Source organism: Cherax quadricarinatus, chromosome 60 (genome assembly GCF_038502225.1).
Source record: "Cherax quadricarinatus isolate ZL_2023a chromosome 60, ASM3850222v1, whole genome shotgun sequence".
Classification (NCBI taxonomy): Eukaryota; Metazoa; Arthropoda; class Malacostraca; order Decapoda; family Parastacidae; genus Cherax; species Cherax quadricarinatus.
Window position 1 is genome coordinate 17,166,885 of NC_091351.1, and position 20,653 is coordinate 17,187,537.

The following is a 20,653-nucleotide window of genomic DNA, read 5'->3' on the forward strand; positions in this document are numbered from 1 at the left end:
CATTAGAAGGTTTGTATTAACCCTTTCAGGGTCTGTGCCGTAGATCTACGGCTTTACGTTGAGGGTCCAAACCGTGGATCTATGCCATGAGCTCAGCTCACTCTGGTAAGCTGTGAGAGGTAAATTTGGGCCTAGATATGAGAGAATACATCTATGTGGTATGTGTGCAAAACATAAAACAAATCCTGCAGTACACAGTGCATAATGAGAGAAAAAACTGTGACCGTAATTTTCGATTAAAACAGCAACTTTGCAGTGTTTTTTTGTATGTTTCTTTTTAGTTGCATTTGTGATTTCTTGGTCTCATTTGATAGAATGGAATGTATGTTACAGAAATAGAGATGATGTTGATTGGTTTTAATATTGTAAATGGCTTGAAACTGAGCTCAAAGTAGCGGAAATGTGAAATTTTTGCCGATGTTCAAGATTAAAGAAATGACCTCACACGTCTAATACACGCCAGCTGGTGGGTCTAATATATGTTCACAAATGTGCTGATATTATTTTTACAATTATTACAATATTGCATAACAGTAAATCTTCTATTTTTTGGTTTGAAAAAAAATTCATTTGTAAAGCCTGAAAACATAACTAATGAACAGAGGAAATGTTAGTTTAGTGCCAGGAATGCCTGCATTGTTTATTCTGGACCTTATTTTGAAATTGGAATATTTTGAACTTTGCACTAAATTGGCCAAATTTCTAATTTCCAATCACTTTCTTTTGTAGTTGAAACAGCTGAGTTGGCGATTTCTTGTTCTCAATCGATAGAATAGAAGTAATACTAGTGAAAAAGCTAAGAATTTGATCGACTGGAATAAGGTAATTGGCCTAAAATGGGAGTCAAAGTCGGCAAAATCGCCGATGCATCAATATTGCTGACACGTCAAAATTAGCAAGAGCATAATTTCGTCAAGTTTTCCATCAAATTTCATACTTTTTGTTCTATTACCTTCAGAAAAAGATTCTCTACCATTTCATAAGAAAAAATAAAAAAAATTTTGGAAAATTTTGGGACACTGGTGCGCACTTTGAATTTTGGCCTCTGGACCCTGAAAGGGTTAATATTAGTGTGTGTTGATGTCAATTTGTCATTCAGGAGTATTTCCCGTATTATAATTTACATAAACGACCTACCAAATGCATCACAACTACTCAAACCCACACTATTTGCAGATGACACTACATACGTCTTCTTTCACCCAAGCCCAGTCATGCTAGCCAATACTGTAAATACCAAATTACAGAAAATATCCACCTGGATGATGACTAACAAACTTACTCTCAACATTGACAAAACCTACTTCATTCAGTTTGGAAACAGAGCTACAGATGTCCCTCTTAACATAATGATCAACGGATCACCTATCACAAAGCTCACAGAGGGAAAATTCTTAGGAATCCACCTTGATAATAGACTCAAATTTCAAACACATGTACAACAAATTTCCAAGAAAATTTCCAAGACCGTAGGCATACTGTCGAAGATACGGTACTATGTTCCACAGTCAGCCCTCCTGGCCCTATATCACTCACTCATTTACCCCTATCTCACCAATGGAATTTGTGCATGGGGCTCAACAATAGTAAACCATCTCAGACCATTAATTACCCAACAAAAGGCTGCAGTCAGAATGATAACAAAGTCCCACTACCGGCAGCACACTCCACCAATATTCAAAACTCTAAACCTACTCACCATACAAAACATCCATACTTATTATTGTACCTACTACATACATGGAACACTTAACTCGGATATAAACCCTCCCCTCAAACGTCTCAAACATGACCATAACACAAGGCACAGATCACTCTTTGATGTTCCTCGTGTCCATCTCACATTGTGCAAAAACTCAATGCACATAAAAGGCCCAAAAATCTGGAATTCATTACCTGTGAATATAAAAGAAACACTGTTTATAAATTCAAGTCTCTTCTTAAAAACCACTTACTCACCCACAACTAAATAAATACTGCATAACTGTATCTCATAAATTATAACCTGTGACCCTATCAAACTTTGTTTTTTTAATTACATTACCTAATAGAATACTCCATTCTCCTGAATGCACAGCAACTCATCAAATGACCATATGATCTGTTTTTGAAATACTCATTTGTGCTTAATTGTTATTTGTTTACTGCCATTTTTACCATTGAATATATCATTGCTTAGTTAATCTTAAGTTAATTTTAAGCTGCCCATAATGCTCTGCATACAAGGGGCTTTTGGCATGTACACTTCACCACAGTATTTCTTTGTACATCTATATACAGGTCCTCCATCACAAATCCGGCATCATTGGGACCTGTAGTGTGCCGGATTACTGAGTTTGCCAGATTACAGAGTGGTTAGGTTAGAATACACTTAATAAAATTAACCAACTTGACTTACACAAAATTCATTGAACACCAGCAAAAATCGAACATTTCCGCTGCTTTGAGCTCAATTTCAAGGTATTTTTCATCAGGAACGCAATCAAAATCATGTTTATTTCTGTAATATAGCATCCATTCTATGAAATGAGACCAAAAAAACGAGTATACAACCATAAAACCATACGAAAATATACCGCAAAGAGGCGGCTAATGGCTGAGAAGTGAACTCCCTTATTTATCGTCCGTCTTTTTTATTTTTGGTGTATGTTAAGAAGCATCTTTCCATCATATACATTGCCCAAGTTTCAATGAGACAGCCCAACAAACAACTGAGAAAAAAAATATTTACTAAAAATCATGTATGGCAAGCGCAAGCCAGGTACTGGAAATAAGTCACTTTCACTTTTTTGGGTTATCCTAGGTTCTCTATACATACACTGCTATTTAAGATAATCTATGTAACTGTATTTGTGTATAGTACCTGAATAAACTTACTTCTAGTCTGTCGACTGAGTACAAGAAACTGCCGATTCACTGATTTCAACTACCCAATAAAGTGGTCAGAAATTGGCAATTTGGCCAATTTCACACAAATTTCAACAGATGCTAATTTCAAAATAGGGTCCAGAATAAATGCAGACATTCCTGGCACTAAAATAACATTTTCTCTGTTCATTAGTCACGGCTCCAGGCCTCTCTTATATTACTCTTGCTTACCATTTGGAATTTTTAGTCACACACACAAAAAATAGAAGATTTACTTTTATGCAGACTACTGCATAAAAGTACATATTTATATGAAGAGGACATGGGATACAAATACCATTCTTCTATCCTTGTCTTGGGGCTTATATTAGAGAAAACGGAGTGTAGCACAGGGCTAACTGTGATATACACTCATACTGCACCATAAAACTGAAACAAAAAAGCTATTTCCTCTTCATAGATTATCACATACAGCAGCATGTGTGTAGAGAACCTAGGATAACCCAAAAAAGTCAGACAAAGTGGCTTATTTCTAGTACCTGGCTTGGGTTAGCCATATATGATTTTTGGTAAATATTCGATTCCCAGCCAGGGTAGAAAGATTGTGTGTGTTTCTTCACACCTGTTGTCTATGTTCGCCCATCAGTAAATAAATAAATAATGTCAACCCATATAAATAATGTCAACCCATAAATAATGTCAACCCATTCTTGACTGCATATTGGAATTTGGACTGGCAGGCGGACAGGTATTGGACGGTGACGTCATATGTTTACTCTTAACCCTTTGAGGGTTTTGGTCGTACTAGTACGTCTTACGCGTAGGGGTTTTTGTCGTACTAGTACGCATAAATTCTAGCGGCCTCAAATCTCACAGGAAAAGGCTGATAAGCCTAGATGTGAGAGAATGGGTCTGTGTGGTGGGTGTGCGCAGTAGGAAAAAAATCTGGGACCCAGTGGTGCATTGTGGGAATGCCATCATAGTACACAATTTCCACCGTGCCCTGTGGTAAGAAGTTCCTCACTCCTCGGCGAATTGGGACACTTTTGTTCCCCAGTGACAGTTCTAATACAGATGGAAGTGACAGTGAAGATGAGTTTCAAGGTTCTGGTGAGGTTTTGACCGAAACTAATGACCATAATATGGGTAATAGTGAGGAAAACCCAGACAACCCACAGCCTTCCACCTCTGGTGCTGGGCCGTCGTTCAGTTGTACCAGAATCAAAGAGGAAACTCCTATTTCCCAAAATCCCAGACTCAGATGTGAGCATTGGTGATGATAATGATAGTGATTATGAACTACAAGCTCTTCAAACTTGTTCCAAGAATGGAGGAGGAGGAGGAGGCAGAGGAGGAGGAGGCAAGAGGAGGAGGAGGCAAGAGGAGGAGGAGGCAAGAGGAGGAGGAGGCAGAGGAGGAGGAGGAGGAGGAGGAGGAGGAAGAAGAAGAGGAGGAGGAGGAGGAGGAGGAAGAAGAGGAGGAGGAGGAGGAGGAGGAGGAGGAGGAGGAAGAAGAATACGTAATGATAACAATAATACATAATAATAATACATAATAATAATAATAATAATAATAATAATAATAATAATAATAATAATAATACATAATAATAATAATAGGTAATAATAATAATATGTAATAATAAATGTTCACCCATGACAGTAACAAGATAAGGGGAGATAACATCTGATAAGTGCTGACGTTTGATGAGGGTAAATGAGGGTAGAGCTGATGCCAAAAGATGAGATGAACATCGCCCTCCCTTTGTTTTTGCTGGTATACTAACATTTCTGTCTGTCTATTTGCCTGTCTGTCAAGCTCCCTGTCTATCCATCTAGCTCTCTGTCTCAGAGAGCCACAAGACTGCGTCATCACTTTTACTCACATCTTCAAGCAGAGTATAGCACTTTGTCTGGGTTTCTTGGGTTATCCTAGGTAATTTATACCATGTATTCTTGTATTTATGTGTACCTGTGAGACAGAGATAGACAGACAGATAGAAAGAGAGAGACAGATTGAAAGAGATAGAATGAGGGAGAAAGATAAAACACCATTGTGTATGACACCATGTTTCAGAGTTCCACAAGCTGCAGAACTAATAGGAATATGTTCAGTGACTGTATATTGGTATATATATTATAGAACAATAATAAACAATGTTTTGTATTGTTTGTTTTTGTAAACAAGTTTTGTAAACAATATATTGATAATTATGTTTGTGTGCTTATTGTGTTGTATACAACGAGTGTATATATGTACATTGCACCTTACTTTGGTCTCACAGGCCACATAAGTTATGTGAAAAAATAAAATAGTGAAAAAAACAACAAACCTTCAAATACAAGTAAACTAAAGTTTACCGGGTGAGCGGCAGTCGCCGCTGTTGCCATATGCGGCTCATTTTCTGCAAACTTCATGCATCCATATCTCCGTAAGTATTGATGGTAAATTTTTTTTGTTTATCCTATAATGTTTAGAAAAAAAACTCTATTTTTTCATAAGAAAAAATAATTTTTTTTTTTTTTGAAATTTGGCCGACCCTGAGAACGAGTTTCGGAGAGGGCCTGTCGACCCTCAAAGGGTTAAGCATCGCTAAAAAATAGAACATTTCCGGTACTGTGAGCGCAATTTCAAGGTACTTTTCGTCATGAAAGCACTCAAAATCATATCTATTTCTGTAATATATCTTCCATTCTATCAAATGAGACCGAAAAAACGAGAACATAACCATAAAAAACATACAGAAATATACCGCTAAGCAGCCGCTATTGGCTGAGAAGTGAGCTCCGCTGTTTATGGTCTGATTTCTTTCATTTTTGGTGTACATTAAGAAGTATCTTTCCATCATACATTACCCAAGTTTCAGTAAGATAACCCAACAAACAACTGAGAAAATAATAGTAGTAGTAGTAATAATAATAATAATATTAATTATAATAATAATATCTTCATTTACTACAAGTACATGTACAAGGTATACAGGCCTAGCTGACATCAGTGACATACTACTATATAGAAAGCCGCTTGTTATGCTGAGCATATCAAGCCAATTTGGTCAGTGTCCCAGGATGCGACCCACACTAGTCAACTAACACCCAGGTACCCATTTACTGATGGGTGAACATAGACAACAGGTGTAAAGAAACACACCCAATGTTTCTACCCTGGCAGGGAATCGAATATTTACCAAAAATCATATATGGCTAACCCAAGCCAGGTACTAGAAATAAGCCACTTTGACTTTTTTGGGTTATCCAAGGTTCTCTACACATATGCTGCTATGTGTGATAATCTATATAGAGAAAATAACTTTTTTGTTTCAGGTTTATGGTGCAGTACGAGTCTATATCACAGTTAGCCCTGTGCTACACTCCGTTTTCTCTAATATAAGTCACCAAGACAGGGATAGGAGAATGGTATTTGTATACCATGCCCTCTTCATACCTCCGTTGAACTGCTCGGTATTATGCCAAATACAGTGGACCCCCGGTTAACGAACTTTTTTCATTCCAGTAGTATGTTCAGGTGCCAGTACTGACCGAATTTTTTCCCATAAGGAATATTGTGAAGTAGATTAGTCCATTTCAGACCCCCAAACATACACGTACAAACGCACTTACATAAATACACTTACATAATTGGTCGCATTTGGAGGTGATCGTTAAGCGGGGGTCCACTGTATTATTTATTCTGGAGTATTTAACATGTTTATGTTATTTATATTGTTTATTTTGTCATATTAGATCAATTGTGATAGACAATAAGCTGTAGTGTTGATATCAGCATAATAATAAAGTATATTCCCCTGCATCACGAGACTGAGCTCATGGCAACTGACAGTGGCTTCAAAGCCACATTAGGTTTAATGGATAATGTACTGTGAAAGAGCTTTACACAACGAAAGGCATTTTTTATTCATTGGAACCATGGCTAGGGCTAAAAGTAAGCAGGTTATAACAATAAATGGAGAAAAAGAAATTAGAATGACTTATGCAGTAAGTGGCGCCACCAAACAGTACCAGCAGGTTGGTGTGGCAACCCAGGAAATTTGAAATTATGCTAGCCAAAATTGGTGCCAAATAACTGGAGGAACCGAATAACTGATTGCCGGATTTGTGATGGCAGACCTGTATCATGTCCAAATTAATAATAAATAAATAAAATAAATAACTTAAATATAATGTAGGTAGTAGGTTGGTAGACAGCAGCCGCCCAGGGAGGTACTACCGTCCTGCCAAGTGAGTGTAAAACGAAAGCCTGTAATTGTTTTACATGATGGTAGGAGTCCTGGTGTCCATTTTTCTGTCTCATAAACATGTAAGGTTTCAGGTACGTCTTGCTACTTCTACTTACACTTAGGCCACACTACACATACATGTACAAGCATATATATACACATTCCTCTGGGTTTTCTTCTATTTTCTTACTAGTTCTTGTTCTTGTTTATTTCCTCTTACTTCCATGGGGAAGTGGAACAGAATTCTTCCTCCGTAAGCCATGCGTGTTGTACGAGGCGACTAAAATGCCAGGAGCAAGGGGCTATAACCCCTTCTCCTGTATATATTACTCAATGTAAAAGGAGAAACTTTCGTTTTTCCTTTTGGGCCACCCCGCCTCGGTGGGATACGGGCAGTGTTTTGAAAGAACTTAAATATAACTGTTTTGAGTAGCGTCAATCTTTTATGGCTACTTCATCTTATTAAGAGAATAATACCTTTTATTTATAACCCTTGTAGGTTCAGATTTGCTAGTTTGTTAACATACCATAGTAAACTTTGAAATTGTTGGATTTTGTGTGATAACTCAAAAATAGAATGCATCTTCTGATTGGCTTCAAATTTTTAGCCTGTTGTGTTTTTCCTAGAAGGAAGCTTCTCGTTGATTTTGGTTTGTGCAAGTTTTAATTTGCCAGTTTTAATGTCGTGGGGTTCGAAAGGAGATAACGAGGGTTGAAGATATACACACTTGTTGGATGGTAACAGTATATTGCAGAATGTGAGAAAAGGGGAGCCCAACCTGCTGTGCGTTGCCTGGTAGACCTATGCGTGGACTGAGAGCAAGGTAGTATGTCCCACTCACTCATGCCGCATCCCGTGATGTCATACAAACAGCCACTAGGCCCCAGCAAAGGGGTCGTGTATGTAAAACATATGGATGGTACTATGATACACAGATAAGCTATACAACACATGTAAGGGATCAGAAACTATGCTGACAGCTCGGTCATGTTACGTATGTCGTCTCGACATACAATACTACACTATAGGCTGAACAGGCAGGTGGCTCTGGGCTGATTCTATACAATAACAGAGATATATGTAACTTAGAACTAATGGATGGTATCATAATGGATGTTAACATAATGGATTTTAACGTAATGAGTTTTAACATAATGCATTACGAATTATAAGAACAAATCATGGTATAATATAGGATGGAATTGATCGATCGATCTGTATTCATGCACTCTACGAATTCTGAGGAAGAATGAATATATATACAAGGTGAAAGTAATTAACAGCAAAGGCAAATCTGGTGCACACAGATCATTACTGTTAAATTCTCAGAATTCGGAGGGAACGTGAACACGAAAAAAAAAAAATCTGAAAATGATCAGCTGATAACAAAACACACAGTTGAGAACTTCATTCATCTTGGACATCTAATTATACAGACTATGTACATTTAAACCCAACTCTGCGAGGGTAAGATTTACATATGCAGAATGGTTATCATCTTTGGGTGGATCGAATTCTTCTGCAATGGCTAACACATGCCTTGACTGAGGACGATCTGAACAAGTATCTACAAAAGATACAGCTACATTCACTAGTGACTGTGGAATTACTAACTGGTATGCTCTTCTGCTTGGAGTACTCAACTCGGCTGTTCGATACAGTAATTCTTGGCTCATTACAAAGTTACTAATGGGTGCTGGTGGCTTCACAGTCAGAATAAGATCTTCCTGGAGCAGGAATCGAATCACACCAGACCACATGGAATCTCTTCTTTCTTACTGGAGGAATGAACGAACTCGGTGGAGTGGATGACTCTCCCCAGTTGAAAAAAAATAATGCTATAACACGCAATGTGAGCAAGGGAGAATGGATCTACTATCTCTCATTGCAAGCACAGGGGAAAAGAAATGAACACTGTCAACAATATAGATATTCAATCTGAGTCACACACAGTGACACGAGGTATCAACTATAAAGAAACTACACTTACAAACGTTAACAACATGTGAAAGTTACTCGAGAAATAACTTTTTACAATGCACGGATTACTGTCAACGAGGATGGCATCACCATCTGGAACACAAGGGACAACAACAACACTCAAGTGAGTACACTAGCCACAGAAACCTCTTTCTGCAACAGCTTGTGGCATCAGCAAGAGATGGCATAACTCATTGCAAGTAAAGTTCTTCTCAAAGCATCTCCTGGGAAGGAACAAATACTTGAACAAGTCACCATCGCAAGGATAGTAGTCTCAGCACCCAGGGTTGTCTGAGGTTCCTCTGAAACCCAAGGTAACTGTACACTATCCTGCATGCACGATATTGTGGCTGGAATCCAGACAGGAGTGACAGTATTACTAGTGCCTGACTGCTCGGCTACATTAATAAGTAATGAATGAATCTATAGGAGTTTAATCTAAACTTCACATTTCTCAGCACTTTAACAAATATCAGATACAAGCTGTGAGAAACACATTGTCTAGCTAGGTACTGTCTTTCAGTCAGTAAAGGAATATTGGTACTTTGGACTGATTCATATTGATTTTGACTGGCATGATACACTAAGTGAACATTCAAAAGTGACTGGGACATCTTCTCAGGGAACTTACTCAAAGACATAAGGCAAGAAAATAAAGAGAATATATGACACAGTAAGCTTAAACAGGTAGAAATTACTTATTTAAAAAAATAAGTCACACTGTAAGCAAGGAGAACTCACATGAAAATAAAAAAAATTACTCAACTGGATAAGCAACACTTTGAAAATCAAGAGAAATTATACTTTACTCAAATCAAATTTACTCAAATTTACTGTAAATTGAATGAATGGCACAGTGAGTTGTCTTTACTCTCAATTCAATAAGGAAATTCAACAATAAAATGATAAAATGGGATCAATAAATCTTGTGCAAAATTGAAACAAACTGGGAAAACAATTCACTAAAATGAAAATAAAATGGCACACAAAGAAAAAAATATTATGCACAGAAAAGAGCATATGAAACTGCACTGAAATAAACTGGAGCAATATTGCAAATAACAATTACTAATCAAAAATACTGCACAACACTGTATAAAAATTTCTGAAAGAAAAATTTTAATGGCAACACAATGTTTACACAAGAATTATTGCAAAATGAATCAATGTTGCAATAATAAAAAAAAATAACACACACAAGAAAATACAGTTTACAAAAACAACAAAAAAAAATATTATCAAGGAATGAACTGATTGAACACTTTAACTCTTATTTGCAGCTTAAACAACACTTACTGAACAAGCAAAATAATGATTTACTTTAACCCTTTGAGGGTTTCCGCCGTACTAGTACGTCTTACTCGTAGGGGTTTTTGACGTACTAGTACGCATAAATTCTAGCACTGTCAAATCTCGCAGGAAAAGGCTGATAGGCCTAGATGTGAGAGAATGGGTCTGTGTGGTGGGTGTGTGCAGTAGGAAAAAAATCTGGGACCCAGTGGTGCATTGTGGGAATGCCATCATAGTACACAATGTCCACCATGCCTGGCGGTAAGAAGTTCCTCACTCCTCGGCGAATTGGGACACTTTTGTTCCCCAGTGACAGTTCTAATACAGATGGAAGTGACAGTGAAGATGAGTTTCAAAGTTCTGGTGAGGTTTTGACTGAAACTAATGGACCATAATATGGGTAATAGTGAGGAAAACCCAGACAACCCACAGCCTTCCACCTCTGGTGCTGGGCCATCTTGTTCACGTTCAGTTGTACCAGAATCAAAGAGGAAACTCCTATTTTCCCAAATCCCAGACTCAGATGTGAGCATTGGTGATGATAGTGATAGTGATTATGAACTACAAGCTCTTCAAACTTGTTCCAAGAATGGAGGAGGAGGAGGAGGCAGAGGAGGAGGAGGAGGAGGAGGAGGAGGAAGAAGAGGAGGAGGAGGAGGAGGAAGAGGAAGAAGAGGAGGAGGAGGAAGAAGAGGAGGAGGAAGAAGAGGAGGAGGAAGAAGAAGAATACGTAATAATAACAATAATACATAACAATAATAATACATAATAATAATAATAATAATAATACGTAATAATAATAATAATATGTAATAATAAATGTTCACCCATGACAGTAACAAGATAAGGGGAGATAACATCTGATAAGTGCTGACGTTTGATGAGGGTAAATGAGGGTGTAGCTGATACCAAAAGATTAGATGAACATCGCTTTCCCTTTGTTTTTGCTGGTATACTAACATTTCTGTCTATTTGTCTGTCTGTCAAGCTCCCTGTCTATCTGTCTATTCGTCTAGCTCTCTGTCTCAGAGAGCCACAAGACTGCGTCATCACTTTTACTCACATCTTCAAGCAGAGTACAGCACTTTGTCTGGATTTCTTGGGTTATCCTAGGTAATTTATACTATGTATACTTGCATTTATGTGTACCTGTGAGACAGAGATAGACAGACAGATAGAAAAAGAGACAGATTAAAAGATATAGAATGAGGGAGAAAGATAATTAGATAGAATGGAGGGGAAGCAGCATCCGACCCCATTGTTTTGACAGGCGGGAGGGGGAGTCACTTTGTCAGCTGCCGACTCCTGGTAATTTACACTATGGAGGAGGAGGAGAAGGAGGAGGAGGAAGAGGAAGAGTAGGGGAAAGAGGAAGAAGAGGAGGAGGAGGAAGAAGAGGAGGAAGAGGAAGAGGAATAGTAGGAGGAAGATTAGGGGGAAAAGGAGGAAGAGGAAGAAGAGGAGGAGGAGGAAGAGTAGGAGGAAGAGGAAGAAGAGGAGGAGGAGGAAGAGGAAGAGTAGGAGGAAGAGGAGGAGGAAGAGGAAGAGGAATAGTTGGAGGAAGATTAGGGGGAAGAGGAAGAGGAAGAGTAGGAGGAAGAGTAGGGGGAAGAGGAGGAAGAGGAAGAAGAGGAGGAGGAGCAAGAGGAGGAGGAGGAGGAAGAGGAGGAGTAAGAAGAGGAAGAGGAAGAGTAGGAGGAAGAGGAAGAGGAGGAGGAGGAGGAAGAGTAGGGGGAAGAGGAAGAAGAGGAGAAGGATGAGGAAGAGGAGGAGGAGGAAGAGGAAGAAGATGATGTAATAATATTTTTCCCTTTAAGCAAGAAAAAAAAAATCCACCCCATGACAGTGACAAGATAAGGGGAGATAACATCTGATAAGAGATGACTTTTGATGAGCCTAAACGAGGGTGGAACTGATAATAAAAGATTAGATGAACATCGCCCTCTCTTTGTTTCTGCTGGTACACTAACATTTCTGTCTGTCTATTTGTCTGTCAAGCTCCCTGTCTATCTGTGTAGCTCTCTGTCTCAGAGAGCCACAAGACTGGTCATCACTTTTACTCACATCTTCAAGCAGAGTATAGCACTTTGTCTGGATTTCTTGGGTTGTCCTAGGTAATTTATACTATGTATACTTGTATTTATGTGTACCTGTGAGACAGAGATAGACAGACAGATAGAAAGAGAGAGACAGATTGAAAGAGATAGAATGAGGGAGAAAGATAAAACACCATTGTGTATGACACCATGTTTCAGAGTTCCACAAGCTGCAGAACTAATAGGAATATGTTCAGTGACTGTATATTGGTATATATATTAGAGAACAATAGTAATAAACAATGTTTTGTATTGTTTGTTTTTGTAAACAAGTTTTGTAAACAATATATTGATAATTATGTTTGTGTGCTTATTGTGTTGTATACAACAAGTGTATATATGTACATTGCACCTTACTTTGGTCTCATAGGCCACATAAGTTATGTGAAAAAATAAAATAGTGAAAAAAACAACAAACCTTCAAATACAAGTAAATCAAAGTATACCGGTGAGCGGCAGTCGCCGCTGTTGCCATACATGGCTCATTTTCTGCAAACTTTAAGCCTCCATATCTCCGTAAGTATTGATGGTAAATTTTTTTTGTTTATCCTATAATGTTTAGAAAAAAAACTATTTTTTCATAAGAAAAAATAATTTTTTTTTTTTTTTTAAATTTGGCCGACCCTGAGAACAAGTTTCTGAGAGGGCCTGTCGACCCTCAAAGGGTTAAAAGAAGATCTTAAAAATTGCACTAAGAGTGAATTTGTTCAATGAAATATGAAAATAATAGAGGGAAAAAAAAACATAAAACAAGGGAAAGAATTAACACTTACAGTGATGCAGGAAAAATAACACATCAATATATGCACAATACTATGAGAATTTTCTTGTAATGAAGCTTGGGGTGTGAAAAATTGGAAAATTTTTGTCTTGCTTCAACACAATAATGGCACTATTGTCTGTGGAGATAAGACAAGTTAGACGCTGGCTAAATGAAAAGAATTAACACAAGAATGTTCAGCACACTGAGAAAAAATATAAAATGGTAAATGAATGAAAACAAAAGCAGCAAGAATACACAAATGCTGGGAGAAAAATTATAACAGACAACACTTGAGTTGTGATGCAGAATATAAGGTAACAAGTTACTGAATTACTTCACTGTATAAATTACTAGACAAGGAACACAATACTGTGAACACAAGATAATTGTGAAGTATAAACACAAGGTTATACTGCTTATATATTGCACACAACAGGGAAAAACATTAAAGTACTTACTTCAAGTATATAAAAAAAAATGAACACAACACAACAGACAAAATAAAGCACGAAAATTAACACTGAAGAAAGAGAGAAAAAAAATATTATTGCAAATAGTATATAATGAACACTGATAAGTCACTGAATGGCACTAAGAAATCAGTCAAGAAAATTGTCTCAACACTCGCAAATGTCTCTATAAAAAAATTATTATTCATTAACACTATAGCGACGTTGTAGAATGAGGTGGATGGTGGAGGATGGTGGTGGAGTGTTGTGGTTGGCAGCGTTCTTGGCTACTTTCCACACGTGTTCGAAGAATTTGCGCTGAAATTAACGAAGAACTCTCACAGGAGGCTTTTACGGTAGTGCAAACTGACGAAGGAACACACCTGGCTCTTGACCTCCTATGTGGTCCGTAAAATATGGTGCTAGAACCCGTAATAAGGGTACAAAAACAGTGGTAGTGGGTGAGGCAGCGAAGTGAGCCACCGCATGGTGACTGGGCCTATGGGATGAATGGCGTAAACCACTCTGGGGACACCCCCACTAGGCACGAAGATATTCTAAGCCGAGCTGGCTTAAAAAAACCACAAAATATCACAACACCACAGGGGTGATAAAACACTCAGAATGGCTAGAATTTGAAGCACAAAGCAATGAAGAAGACTATACCCATGTGGCTTGCTTAAGTACTGGGTTAGTCACTTGGGTTAGTTGCTGGCTGGCTTGGCTTAACCCTTCACACAGACTGGCTTGATAACTTGTAACGATGAGCACAGCAAGGGTGGAAAGCTGACTTGGCAGGCAAAGCTGGATGGTGTAAGGTTAGGCTGGACTCCCCTCCCTTGGCTTGGTGGCTTGGCTTACTTTGCAAACCCAGGTCAACCCCTCGGAAGTAATGCAAATAAGCAAATAAAATGCTAATACACAGAGACTGACCAGAAGTAGGAAGCAATAGGCTGGTCAATGCTTGCTTGGGGTAGCTGCTTGGCTAGGTCGACCTACTGGCCACACAAAATGTCCGTCGTCGGCTGAGAGAATTTATCTCCGTGCATCAGCGTAATTATCAATTTTACACCCACACCGCTGTCACCATTTGTCGTGGGGTTCGAAAGGAGATAACGAGGGTTGAAGATATACACACTTGTTGGATGGTAACAATATATTGCAGAATGTGAGAAAATGGGAGCCCAACCTGCCGTGTGTTGCCTGGTAGACCTATGCGTGGACTGAGAGCGAGGTAGCGCATCCCACTCACTCATGCCGTATCCCGTGACGTCATACAAACAGTCACTAGGCCCCACCAAAGGGGTCGTGTATGTAAAACATATGGATGGTACTATGATACACAGATAAGCTATACAACACATGTAGGGGATCAGGAACTATGCTGACATTAATAGACAAGTTTGTTTCTATGCAATAACTGTAAAATATCTCTTCTAGTAGGCTTTAAACCTAAATGTCAGTAGTATATTATACAGGTGGGCCCCATTTATTCGGCATCCTCTTTTCAGTGGTCCATGTTTTCATTGGTTTTCAGTTGAGCCATTGGTCATTATGTTTGATGTTCTTACTGCTTTTATGCATTCTTCGCACAACACTTGCGTGAGGGAGTACAGTACAGTGGTACCTCGAGTTTCGAACAGGTCCCAACTCGAACAGTTATGTAAGTGTATTTTTGTAAGTGTATTTTTGGGGGTCTGAAATGAACTAATCTAATTTACATTATTCCTTATGGGAACAAATTTATTTGGTATCGGCACTCGAACAGCCTTCTGGAACAAATTAAGTTCATAACTCGAGGTACCGCTGTATTTTATGTACTGTGTATTTATTTTACTTTTTTTATGTTTTTTATTCTTAGCTGTACTGAGCATTTAATATATGATAGTGTAAATATGTTATCAGGCATATTAGACACATTCAGACCCCACTAGCATAGGGTCTGGAGCCTATGAGACATACAGTCAGGGCCCTCCTGTACTTTGTTATTTAGATATTTAACTTCACTCTGTATTACAGTGGAACCTCAGTACTCAAACAGCTCTGTACTTGAACAATTCAGTATTTGAACACTTTGTTAGGTAAACAAATTGCTTGGTAGTCGACTGTTAGCTCGGCACTCAACCAAACAAACACAACCTGCCAGAACTTCGCTGTAAACTATTTCATGTTTCTTCTCATTTTTTGGTGTTTTTTATATTATTTGTATAAATAAATCACCATGGGGCCTAAGAGGGTTAGTAATAACAGCCAACTATAAAGAAAATTGGTTGCAAAAAATTCATTGTGTACTCAGATCAGCACTCGAACAGCCTTTTGGTACCTATTAAGTTCAAATGTCGAGGTTCCACTGTACTCGTGCATGCATTGAGATAGATGGGACTGGGCTAACTGAATATGGCTGGGCAGTGATAGAAATATATTTTGTGGTTGTTATAATCACTGCAATGGGGATATTTATGCTTTTTTCTCTTTCACATTTACAATCTTAAACTAGTAAAATGCAATGTCATCAACTGCATACTTGTTTTTTTCTTGTCACTCTTCCTCGTAGACAACATTATATTTTTTCACAGTAGTTTCTTTGCACTAAAATAATTTATTCCTATATGACATTTATAAAATATATAGCATTACATAATTACTTCAGATGCTCCTAAAGACCTCATCTCAAAACTTCTTGTCCTGGATCCTGCCAGGCGCATCACTGTACAAGAGGCTCTTACGCATGACTTCTTCCAGATACTGGTAGGTGAAATGTTGGCTCACTTGCCGCAACCAACATTCATACAACAGGTCCCCCAACTTACAAACACTTCAAGTTATAAATATCCACACATTAAACTGGGCCAGTTATAAACCTACTGACATGAAGTAAGTAAACCTTTGATATAATGGACCTTGGTAATACAGAACTAAACCTGTTTGGTCAATCAATTCAAAACAACAAAGTTCATTGGGTAGAGAATTGTTCTTTATTGTTACTATCCCGGCAACACTATCTCTTCTCTATCAACCCAAATTTCTTATTACCAGCCACCTGCATTGTCCCTTTACCTCCCCCCCCCACCTCCCTGTTAGTCCACTATATCTTGGATTTACTGTACAAATGTGTGAACACAATCTTATGTACTGTTGTCTGTGCAAATAACCTCTTTTATAAGTTGAACCAGCAGGACTGTAACTTGTTTGTAAGTTGAAACAGCAGGACTGCAACTTGTAAGTTGCATCAGCAAGACTATAACTTGTTTATAAGTTGGGTGATGACCTACATACTTGCATTTTCCCACTTTGCCTTCCACTTCATCCTTTGTTCTTCAGAATCTGCTTGCTGATTGCTCAGATAAAAATAAAAATAAAAACTGCAGTACTGTTCCTACTATGGCAGAATTTTATCTGGAATGTGGATTTTTTAAATGTATGACAAGCCTTTGTGATTTTTTTCTAGTAAAAGCTTACTCTTTATTACTTAAAAATGGAGTGTTTTGGTTGCCATAATATTAATAATACTCATTTGTTTTGTTTATATAAGCAAATATTTTTTTCCCTCAACATTATTAACTTTTAAAGTGAATTGTCTTATGACATACTTATATTTAGTCTCATTTTACACTTTAATACTTTTATACATTTATTGAGAAGATAGTTTAGGATATACAATTTGTTTGGTACTTTAGTAAATGGTTTATGTTAATGTTTTCCAAATAAACTACTTATGACATGAAAGAGAGTAAAAGAGTTTGTCAATTATCCTTAGAGGATGTGAGTAGAATTCTAAATCAGCATATTACTTCTCTTCAGTGTTGGCTTGACTTGCTCTTGAACATTATTACTACATGCTAAGATGACCTCCTGTTCATACTGTAGCCTTAAAGCTTTGCTTTTATTAGACCTGGACCAAAAATGGAACCAAAGCCTTATTTTTTTATCTTGCTTCCCTGTAAATTTCTCATATTGCACTAGTTACACTCTCACCCTCCTGCTGACTGAAGGGAATTCATGCCATCCATGTTTGCATTTTCCCACATTTTCCATTGCATAGCTAAACAGAATCCTGTAAGAGTGCTTGGATTACAGTGTCATGAATAATGATCGATGGAAAGTAAGAAACCACTTGGACAGAAACATAAAACATGTGAGGGAGATCTGTGTTTTGACCACATTCAGAGACCTTCTTGAAGAGGATCTCTGAAGCTGAAATATAATGTCTCAAGAGATCCTGCTGAAGAGCATCTCTGAAGCTAGAATATATTGTTGGTAGAATTACCGACTATGTAAAGTAAAAGGACACAAGTGCAACTAATGTAATATTTTATTGTGGCAACATTTCGCTCTCCAGGAGCTTTATCAAGCCATACAAACAATACATGGACACAGAGGGTATATATAGGCTTAGAGTGAGGTGTAATATTAGTGGTAGTAGTCGTAGTAGTAGTAGTAGTAGTCGTAGTAGTAGTAGTAATATAAGTTGTAGTGGCAGTAATACAATCAACTTGCACATGAGTGAAAGGTTATAAAAGCTATTACTTGGGTAGCATAAAAATAGGTTACACAAATATTTCTTTTGGTGGTTAGATCTGAGAAAGTCAATGTCAGTGTTCCTCCTCTGTTGTGTTCTTGTGTAACAGGGTTTACTGTTTTGAAGGGGATTTTTGCTAATACATACTTCAGAGATGACGAAGCTGCCTTTATTTTGCTTGATTGTGTTAGAAACAGCGATTAATGATGATTCAAGGCATTTATGTCTGTGGAAATTTGTCTTTCTGATTACTAGTCGGGTGTTGTTGAATTTCATGAGGTGATTGGTGGACTTCCGGTGTTGTACACAGGCGTTGTTCAAGTTATCATTCCTACATGAGTTAATGTGTTCATTGAGGCATGTTTCAAGATTCCTAGCTGTTTCACCTACTTATATCCTGTCACAGCTTCCACAAGGTACTCCTGCATTGACTGGTTCATGGTGGTTTGATTTTGTCCTGGTTAGATCCCTTATGGAAGTGCTGGATGCAATGGCGACTCTAGTGTTAGTTTATGCGAGTACCTTGGAAACATTCAGTGCAACCTGGCTGTTGGGAAGGATTAAAACTTTGTTAGGAGTGGTGTTGGTGTGTGGAGAATTTATGATATGAAAAGCTCTTTTCTTGCAGTCTATGATGAAAAAGGAAGGAATATGTAGATGAGTGAAGGTTTGGTGTATGTAAGTACATTCCTCATCAAGAAACTCAGGACTACAAATTTGGTATGCTCTCAGAAAAAATCCGATGATGATGCGTCTTTTAGTCTTAGTATCTTGAATGACAATGTCTAGGAAAGGTAGCCTGTCATTGGATTCTTCTAGAGTAAACTTGATAGCCGGTTCAACTGCGTTGAGTTTTGCCTGAAGATTCCACACATCAAAACGTTTGGGAGTTATTATGAGGACATTGTCCACATAACATAACCAAGTGACGCTGGTGGGGATGATGTTGGTGAAGTGTTCAGCTTCCAGGTGCTCCATGTACAAGTTGGCTAAGACGGCACTGAGTATAATGTCTTGAGATCCTGCTGAAGAGGATCTCTGAAGCTGGAATATAATGTCTCAAGAGATCCTCCTGAAGAGGATCTTTGAAGCTGAAATATAATCTCTCAAGAGATCCTGCTGAAGAGAATCTCTGAGGCTGATTTATATATATAGAATCTCAGAGATCCTGCTGAAGAGGATTTCTGATGTTGATATATATGGCATCTCTCTTATTGTAATTAATGTTTCTGTCTAAAGGGTTTCTCCTTTCATGTAATAATATTATATTGAAAGACTGCTGATAGTACATGAAGGTCTGTTCCATATGGTAAGTTTATATTAATTTTCCCTGCACTACACAGGAGAATTCTGTGTGTGATCCTTCTTGGTTATATCAAGTCTTTCTGTTTGGAAAAGTTGTCCATATGAAATGTTCATTTTAGTGAATTCTTATCATTTCTGTATGTAATGTTCTGTTCTAGGGAAGAACTAGTAACATGAAACGAGCACCACATGCATACTGTATGTGTTATAAAAGTGGGCTAAATGCAAACCTTATGGCTTCGGCCACTTTATTCCACTGGATAATTATACTCAATGGAGAATTATAAGTTTGTTTTCGAAGATTAAACAAATTAGTAATTTGAAGCTATCTATAACTTGCATATACCATATACAGTGGACCCTCACCTAACGCTATTAATCTGTTCCTCAGAGCTCAACGTTAGGCGAAATTATCGTTAGGCGAATTAATTTTCCCCATAAGAAATAATGGAAATCAAATTAGTCCGTTCCTGACACCCCAAAGTATGACCAAAAAAAAATTTTTACCACATGAAATATTAATTTTAATACACACAAACTGAAGAAGACATGTACAATTACATGACACTTACCTTTATTGAAGATCTGGTGATGATTGATGGGATGGGAGGAGGGGAGACTATGGATGGTGTTAGTGTTTAGAAGGGGAATCCCCTTCCATTAGGACTTGAGGTGGCAAGTCCTTTTCTGAGGTTACTTCCCTTCTTCTTTTAATGCCACTAGGACCAGCTTGAGTCACTGGACCTCTGTCGCACAACATATCTGTCCATAGAGGCCTGTACCTCCCGTTCCTTTATGACATTCCTAAAGTGTTTCACAACATTGTCAGTGTACAGGTTGCCAGCACGGCTTGCAATAGCTGTGTGAGGGTGATTTTCATCAAAAAAGGTTTGCACTTTAAGCCACATTGCACACATTTCCTTAATCTTTGAAGTAGACAACTTCCTCAATTTCTCTATCCCCTCCTCTGAAGCAGTTTCCTCAGGTGTGGCCTCTTGCTGTTGAAGATGATCTAGCAGCTCATCAGTGGTTAGTTCTTCATTGTCCTCCTCCACCAACTCTTCCACATCCTCCCCACTAACCTCCAACCCCAAGGACTTCCCCAATGCCACAATGGATTCCTCAACTGGCATAGGATTCCCAGG

The 20,653-nt window shown here is 38.1% G+C and overlaps 1 protein-coding gene across 6 annotated transcripts in view; it reads left to right on the forward strand.

Moving 5' to 3' along the window:
- The window catches only part of PhKgamma (phosphorylase kinase gamma), a 411,214-nt gene that overhangs the window by 322,214 nt on the left and 68,347 nt on the right, over nucleotides 1-20,653 (forward strand). For all 6 annotated transcript variants that reach the window (XM_070097983.1, XM_070097984.1, XM_070097981.1 and 3 more), the window contains one exon: nucleotides 16,335-16,432. In XM_070097983.1, coding sequence (XP_069954084.1) covers nucleotides 16,335-16,432 — 98 coding nt within the window. The remainder of the gene's footprint in view (nucleotides 1-16,334; nucleotides 16,433-20,653) is intronic.